Here is an 8,869-nt window from a genome sequence, read left to right as displayed (position 1 = left end):
TCTCGGCCTCCCAAAGTGCTGGGATTACAGGCTTGAGCCACCGCGCCCGGCCCAAATGGTATTTCTTAAGACTTTTTTAACAGCAAAACTTTCTTTAAAAAGTGTTTTTAGTTAAAACCTGTATTTTTTGTTCTTGTTGTGTACCACATGATGTTGTAAAACATGTACGCATTATGGGATGACTAAATTGAGCTAATTAACAAATGTATTACCTCACATACTTACCATTTTCTTATGATGAGAACACTTAAAATCCATTCTCAGTGATTGTCAAGAATACAATACATTGTTATTGATAGTCACTGTATTGTACTCTAAATCTCTTGAACTTATTTTTGCTGTCTAACCAAATTTTGTATCCTGCTGCCTGTTTTTAAACATAGCCTATGTGCTAAGAATGCTGTCTTTAAATTAATTACATTCCATAGAGTTTTATGAAAGTCAGTTTTAAAAGTACTGCAAATTAAACACTGTAAGTTGCAAAAGGTTATATTGCAAGGGATACCTTCTTATATATAGGATAGAGCTATGGGGGAGAGTTTGGAGTTCTGGGTTCCATTTCTAACTTTATCATTTACTAGCTGTGTAAGCCACTTGAACTCTCCAGTTCAAAGAAACTTTCTTAGGTTTTTTTTTTTTTTTTTCTGTAAAATAGAGATAACAATAATACCTATTCCATGGGGATGTCTTGAAGATAAATTTAAATAATGCATGTGAAGCTCAGCACAGTGCCTGATCCATAGTAAGTATTCAGTAGAGGTTACCTGTCTTTCACTTCATCATACTTACTAAAAGGATTAGAAATTAGAAAGTTTCTAAAATGTTACAGTGCTCAGCAAATAGTAAACACTCAATCAATGGCATGTCAAATAACAAAAACAAAACACATGCCACGCACTCCAGCCTAGGCAACACAACAAGACTCTCTCACAAACAAAAACAAATGAAATCCCTACAAAACAAAACATTGGAAACATTGGTACTATAAGTTTCTTACCTCCATTCTATTAACAGGAAAGGAAGTTCCCACAGGAAGTCAAATTAAAGGGGAAAAGAAAGAACATTAGTACATTTTCATCTTATGCTTTGAAAGAGATTGTTTTGATACTGCTGATCTCTCAGTTTCTGAAAAGTTCTCTGCTTCTGCTAGGAGGCCAGCTGCTGCATTAATGGGCAGACTTGGAGGAAATTAAGAAAATATTGAGTATCTTTAGGAAACGTGTTCTTTTCAAACTGAGTCAATCATGGGTAACATCCACCAAGGGAATATCTAAGCTCAGAATTTCCCTCCATTAGCTACCCAGGGACTTTACATTAAGAAAGCAAGATGTGGAGGTTAACAGAGAAGATGCATAAAGTAGACCTAGAGGGAAAAAAAAAAAAGGAAAAGAAAAAGAAGAAGGAGAAGGAGAAAAGAAAAGAAGATGTAGAGGAGAGAGGGTAGAAGAGAAAGTAGAAAGTAGGCAATGGTTGTTCTCATAGACCTGGCTGCCTCAGGGGTGGGTGTGTGACCTGGGTAGCTGCACGGCACCTGCACTCAGAAGGGCCTCGGGCTTAATTTAATGTTCTGCTGTCACTACCTTGAAATCCTCACTGTTTTTTGAACACCTAGCCCTGCAAATTATGTAGCTGCCTATGCTCACGGATGTAAGCGTGGAGACCATCATCTCTGAGGAGACCATCATCTCTGAGGAGACCATGCCTGTCCTCTGGTGGTATGTGATTTCCAGGACAAACGGCCCCAACTTAGACTCTCCCAAGGCATGAGAATCCTGGCAAGGGTGTGATATAACCAGCATTTCTGAATTATTCCATTTTCTTTCTTGTAAATTAAAAACTTCACACTCTTTACCAAGTGCTTTATGGTTACTTCATTCTGTCATCTCAACTTTCATTATGAAAGTAAACAGTAAAACATATGCTTTGTCTAAAATCAATTTGCCATATTAAAATTTCTCCTAATGTTCAGGTCTAACTTCTTTTTGAAGGTTTTAGATCCATTTGGGTGTCATTTTTGGGGGGATTTTTAAGGGCTGTAACGTGAATTTCTCTGAGAGGTCAATCATCTTAAAATACAATGAGCTTGTATTTCTGATCATTCTCTTTTAGATTTGTGAGGGTTGGTGACTACAAGGTTTTTATAACTTTCAGTGTATGACTTTTTTGAATCTCTATGGGCTTTTTATTCAGTGATCCTGAAGAATATTGTAACTTTGATTTTAGGTTCGGGGGTACATATTCAGGTTTGTTATGTAGGTAAACTTGTGACTTGGGAGTTTGGTGTATAGATTATTTCATCACCCGAGTACTAAGCATAGTGCCCGAAAGTTGTTTTATTTTTTTTCTAATCCTCTCCCTTCTCCAACCCTCTACCCTCAGGTAGGTCCCAGTGTCTGTTGTTCTCCTCTTTCTGTCCATGTGTTCTCCCACTTATAAGTAGGAACATGCAGTATTTAGTTTTCTGTTCCTGCATTAGTTTGCTAAGGTTAGTGGCCTCCAGTTCCATACATGTTCCTACAAAGCACATGATCTTATTATTTTTTATGACCACATAGTATTCCACAGTATTCCATGGTGTATATGTGCCACATTTTCTTTGTCCAATCTGTCATTGATAGGCATTTAGGTTGATTCCACATCTTTGCTATTATGAATATTGCTGCAATGAACATTTGCACACATGTGTCTTTATGGTACTGATTTATATTCCTTTGGATATATACTCAGTAGTGGGAGTGCTGGGTTGAATGGTGGTTCTGTTTTCAGTTTAGTTATCTTAGGACTTACCACCCTGCTTTCCACAGTGGTTGAACTAATTTACACCACCACCAGCAGGGTATAAGAGTTCCCTTTTCTCAGCAACCTCGCCAATATCTGTTATTTTTTAATTTTTTATTTCTTTTGAGGTGGAGTCTCACTGTGTTGCCCAGGAAAGAATGCAGTGCAGTGGCGTGATCTTGGCTCACTGCAGCCTCTGCCTCCCAGGTTCGAGTGATTTTCCTGCCTCAGCCTCCCACGTAGCTGAGATTACAGGCACGTGCTACCACACCTGGCTAACTTTTGGACTTCTAGTAGAGATGAGGTTTTGCCATGTTGTCCAGGCTGGTCTTGAACAGCATCTGTTATTTTTTGACTTTTTAATAATAGCTGCAGTGACATGGTATCTCATTGTGGTTTTGATTTGCATTTCTCTAATGATTAGTGATATTGAGCATTTTTTCATATGCTTGTTGACTGCATGTACATCTTCTTTTCAAAAGTGTGTTTATGCCCTTTGCTCACTTTTAAATGAGGTTGTTTTTGTGATTGTATGTGTAAGTTTCTTGTAGATTCTGAATACTAGACCTTTGTCAGGTGTATAAGGTTTGTGAATATTTCTCCCATTCTGTAAGTAGCCTGTTTAGTCTGTTGATAGTTTCTTTTGCTATGCAGAAGCTCTTAAGTTTAATTAAGTTCCATTTGTCAGATTTTGCTTTTGCTGCAGTTGCTTTTGGCATTTTTGTCATGAAATCTTTGCCAGTTCCTATGTCCAAAATGTTATTTCCTACGTTATCTTTCAGGTTTACCATTTTAGGTTTTACATTTAGGTCTATAATCCATCTTGAGTTGATTTTTGTATATGGTGTAGGGAAGGGATCCAGTTTCAATCTTCTACATATGGCTAGCCAGCTATCACAGCACCATTTATTAAATAGGGATTCTTTCCCCATTGCTTGTTTTTGCCAGCTTTGCCTAAGTCTAGATGGTTGTAAGTGTGTGGTTTTATTTCTGGGCTCTCTATTCTCTTCCAGTGGTCTATGTGTCTGTTTTTGTACCAGTACCATGCTGTTTTGGTTACTGTAGCCCTGTAGTATAGTTTGAAGTCAGATACCGTGATTCCTCCAACTTTGTTCTTTTTGCTTAGGGTTGCCTTGGCTGTTTGGGCCCTTCTTTGATTCTATATGAATTTTAGAATAGTTTTTTTTTCTAGTTCTGTGAAGAATGTAATTGGTTGTTTGACAGCAATAGCACTGAATCTATAAATTTCTTTGGGCACACTGAGCAGCGTTTTGTAATTCTTATTGCAGAGATCTTTCACCTCCCTGGTTAGCTGTATTCCTAGGTATTTATTCTTTTGTAGCAATTGCGAAAGGGATTATGTTTCTGATTTGGCTTGGCGATTGTTGGTATATAGGAATTTACTGATTTTTGTACATTACTTTTGTACCCTGAAACTTTGCTGATGTTGCTTAACAGTTGAAGGAGCTTTTGGGCAGAGACTATGGGATTTCTAGATATAGAATCATGTTATCTGCAAACAGGGATACTTTGACTTCCCCTCTTCCTATTTGGATGACTTTTCTTTCTTTCTCTTGTCTGATTGCGGTGGCCAGGGCTTCTAATACTATGTTGAATAGGAGGGTGAAACTCCTTCTTTACAAAAAATACAAAAATTAGCTGAGCAAGATGGCACACACCTGTAGTCCCAGCTACTTGGGAGGCTATGGCAGGAGGATCATTTGAGCTCAGGCAGAGGTTGCAATGAGCGAGATCACATACCACTTCACTCCAACTTGGGAGGCAGAGAGAGACTCTGTCTCAAAACAAAACAAAATCTTTATCAATTAGATATCCTGATAAATAACATGGAATGGTGATCAAAAGAGGGACCCACTTTTCTTTATTCTTTTAAAATACAAGTACCTCACTAAACAGAAATGAGCTCTGAGAATATGCTAATTTGGTTAATGCATACATATGTGTGTGTGTGTGTATATATATATACATACACACACACACGTAGAGTTCATAGACTCTTATAATAAAGGAAAGTACCAAGGAGGCAATAATAATCAAAAGGTTCATTTTTTAATGGAATAAATTTTATTTCACTAAACATTTTTAGCAGAAATTCAAAATTGTAAAGAAATAGACTTTTTTGACAAATTGGCTGAAGAATAATGCAAGTGTTCAAAATGAGTGAAACAGAAAAAGACAGTTACAACAATATGTAACAATCTCATGAGTCCCTATATGTGATAAAGTATTAGCAGTACAAAAATAAGTCATAAATACTCAGCCATATTATTTGGTAAATGTTTCTTTTTTCTTTTCTTTCTTTCTTTTTTTTTTTTTTTTTGTTTTTTGAGACAGAGTCTCGCTCTATCACCCAGGCTGGAGCACAGTGGCACAATCTTGGCTCACTGCAACCTTTGCCTCTGGGGTTCAAGAAATTATTCTGCTTCAGCCTCCTGAGTAGCTGGGACTACAGGCACCTGCCACCCTGCCTGGCTAATTTTTGTATTTTTAGTAGAGATGGTGTATCACCATGTTGGCCAGGCTAGTCTCAAACTCCCGACCTCAAATTATCTACCCGCCTCGGCCTCCCAAAGTGCTGGGATACAGGCATGAGCCACTGCATCCGGCCAATATTTCATTTTTAATTCTAAATTTTCAACATTAGATGCAGTAGTCATCAGGCTAACTGAAATTGAATTAAATGAGTTAAGGCAAACTGGTTTTAGAAGTTGATTCTGGGTGAATTAGTCTATTATAAATATACTGAATTCATCCCATCAAAACACCAGTATTTTTATTTCAACTACTCACAGCATAGACCCCCTTGTATTTATTTTTTTTTTCCACCGGTAGTTGACATGCCCTCAAAAAGTAAGACAAATGATTGTAGGAAATATGTAAACACACACACACACACAGACACACACACACAACTTGATATTTTTCCTTGGAATTTCCTAAAAGGCACAATAACCCCAACCTTTGTTGCAATTTGAAGGCCCTATCACCAAATAGCTTTGGTTCTCATCCTTCAAATAAAGATGAAGGGCATCTCAGCAAATACAAGGAGAAAGGGATGAATTATTTCCCTAGATCTTCTCATTCTTGAGTGATGTAAATGATAACAACACATCTCATGGAGTGATTTTTCAGCTTCCTAAGAATTAAGAAACTAGAACTCAGAGACAAGGAAACGGTTTGTTTTGTCTTTTTTTTTTTTTTTTTAAATAATATTACTGTCTAAAAAGAATTGCAACAATCTGAGGGCAGAGAGAGAGGATCCAGGAGTAGAGCTCCCCACCATTGGGACGGCAGGGACATGGGACATTCCTGTGTGTTTAGTGGATGCTATGAAGGTAGCTAAGTTACCAAGAAGACTGGACACGAGACAAAGAACCCCAGTCATAAGCAATTGCAGGTTACCTCAATAGGGATTGAGATCAAGGACTGGGGATTATGAGAGGTTGAACCAGTAAAGAATCTCCCACATCAGGGCACTATGCAATACACAGTCTTCTGAAGGACCCTCCAAAGAACCCAAATGTCCTAGGAGACAGTCAGTATTCAGGTGCCTGCAATAGAGAGACATTAATAACCCATCAAGGCATTAAAAATCTGGATGCTGCACCTGCTGGGTTTCAATACCGGTTCTGCCATTTACTAGCTATGTCAGCCTGGGCACCTTTCTGAACATTAGTTTGCTCATCTGTGAAGTGGGGATAATAAAAGTATCCATTTCATTGAGATGTGGGTATTAAATAAATTCATGTATATATAAAGCACTGGGCACTGAGAATGTACCTTGCAATTGTTAGCATTATTATTATTAATAATAATATTATTAATAGAGAAGCAATAACAATTAACAGAGAAAGAACTAAAACATATTCCATTTAGGAAAACACATTTGCCCCCTTCCTTGTAAATCCTCTTCTCCTTAAATATGCCAGAGATGAAGAGGAACAGGAGGAAAGGGAAGAAGGGAAGGGTGCATAACAGTAGCAGACTCATTTTGTCTACTCTCCATGTTCCTGAATGAAAGAATGGCTGGCTGTGGAGAGAGTGAAGCAGATGAGGTTTAAATTATATAAGAGGAGAGTTTTAAACTAGATCAGGCTGGGTTTTTAATCTCTAAACATTACCTGGAAATTATAGAATCCGCCTGAAAGTTTGTAAAGGATTTGCTCTCAGGAGGGGCAAGGAGAGTCTAAAAAGCATAATTCCTCAGTCCCCAGTGGTTGGAGAAGACAATATTTTCTCTGTGTACCTGTCAAGTTTAAACTGTTCAATACGCTGGTTACACATATAGCCTCAGATCTTCGTTACCTCTCTGGTTCCCATTTATGAGTGATTCAAAGTTGTTCTGCAGTCTACAATGGGCTTTACAAACAAACTTTTGACCCAGAATAGGGTTTTAGCCAATACTAGCCCTAAAATTTTATCCCTCCCCTAAATGGGTCACTTTGCTTAGGGACCGAAGGCCACATCTTTCTAGCAGTGAGAAAAGCTGGATTTCTTTGTGAAAATTCTTTATACATAAGAACTAACAGACTCTGGAGTGACTATGAAGGAAATATCAAGATGTGTCTAAGTTTTGCAGGACTCCAGCTACCAGATAAGTTGCTGGACAATAGCTAAATCTTATAAATTTTATACCTATTTCCATTCTGAAAAAATCTAGTAGGTTCCTGTCTCTTTTGCCGAGCTAGGCAGGTTGGGTTGTAGGATTGATATTTTGATCATCTAAGAGATGATGCCAATGATGTCTACAAATTATAAATTGTAGAGAATTTAAATTTTAGCGAACTGGGCAAGAGGCCTGCAAGAGTCTCTTAATTAAAATGATCAAAGGCTGTGAAAGAGAATGAAGAGGACTCTATGTCACTGCTGAACTGAAGAAAGAAGTGCCTTCATGCCCCCAAATCTCAAGGCAATTCTGCCATTGTGCAAATAGAATAGTGGGAAGAAAAACATTGGAATACTTGAAAATTCCTCCAGAGAAAATGGCATATAATTTGGAAGCACAAAGGCAGATTCTAATAGCAGCTGAGCAGGAAGATCTATTGAAAAACAAGGGGGCCAAGGTTATGTAAATTAAAAAGCCCTCATTTTGTACTGTGGAAGGAGGTTCCAAGAGCATGGAGATAAGTCAATGCCAAAGACAATCCAGCCATAGTACTTGGGAGGAGATAATGAGCTTCTATAGGAAATGTCTCCACTTATAATTTCTTTTCTTTTTGTGGTGGGGGGTGTGGCTAGGAAATGAGGAAGGGGTCCAAGAACCTTGCAACTATAAAGTGCTTTAAGTTCAGAATTCAATTTTTTAAAAATTCTCAAAATATCTAACCAGTATTTGTAGTATTTAAAAATTCTTAAAATATCCACCAGCATTTGTAGTATCTTTACAATTATCTAGAAGTCAGTAAAAACATTGGCTCTCTTCTGAAACATAGAACTGTTCTAATATAAGAAAGCTGCCTGATTGTAAAAGAATGCTTACCTTTTATGCCTAACTGCAGAACATCTGGGAGCAATTTAGTGTGGCTACTGGCTGTTACCATTTATCCTTTTCCCTTTTATTAAAAACAAAAACAAAACAACTTTAATTAATTTAAGACCAGACAAAGCCAGCATGGAATGCCAGGGATAGTGTCTGTTTCGTTGATAAGAGCACTCTCTACCTACGATGGTTGAAGCACTGAGTAGTAAAGCAAGTCTCAAGAATTGTCTCCAACATTGGGAGGAAGCAGAAGTGTGGCTATCAGACATGAGAAAGAGCATGAAACATGTCAAACGTGTCAGTACATTTAATCAGCTACACTGATTATGAAATAGAGTTCAAAGTTCTATTTTTTTTTTTTTTTCACTGTAGTAGTGTGAAACATCACCTCTTTTGAAATAAGAAAAATAAAACCATGTGGTTCATCTGGGGAGTTTGGGAAACTCCAGTACTACCACATCAGATTTTTCCCTCGTGCTCAGTTTTGATAATACTACCTGTATTCATGTGACTTTTAAATTTAGTGACCAAAAGTCTCAGACCCCGAGGTCAATTCAAAGAAAGGGCAACATAGAAAGCGGGGGTTGTTAG

The 8,869-nt window shown here is 37.7% G+C and overlaps 1 protein-coding gene across 1 annotated transcript in view; it reads right to left on the bottom strand.

Annotated features, from left to right (window-relative positions):
• MUSK (muscle, skeletal, receptor tyrosine kinase) overlaps positions 1 to 8,869 on the bottom strand; it is a 167,632-nt gene that overhangs the window by 40,130 nt on the left and 118,633 nt on the right. The window contains exon 9 of the mRNA XM_011966405.1: positions 998 to 1,004. Within this exon, the coding sequence (XP_011821795.1) occupies positions 998 to 1,004 (7 nt within the window). The remainder of the gene's footprint in view (positions 1 to 997; positions 1,005 to 8,869) is intronic.

Source organism: Mandrillus leucophaeus, unplaced genomic scaffold (genome assembly GCF_000951045.1).
Source record: "Mandrillus leucophaeus isolate KB7577 unplaced genomic scaffold, Mleu.le_1.0 Scaffold76, whole genome shotgun sequence".
Classification (NCBI taxonomy): Eukaryota; Metazoa; Chordata; class Mammalia; order Primates; family Cercopithecidae; genus Mandrillus; species Mandrillus leucophaeus.
The sequence above is the reverse complement of the archived record's forward strand: the minus strand, read 5'-3'. Positions and strand labels throughout refer to the sequence as shown.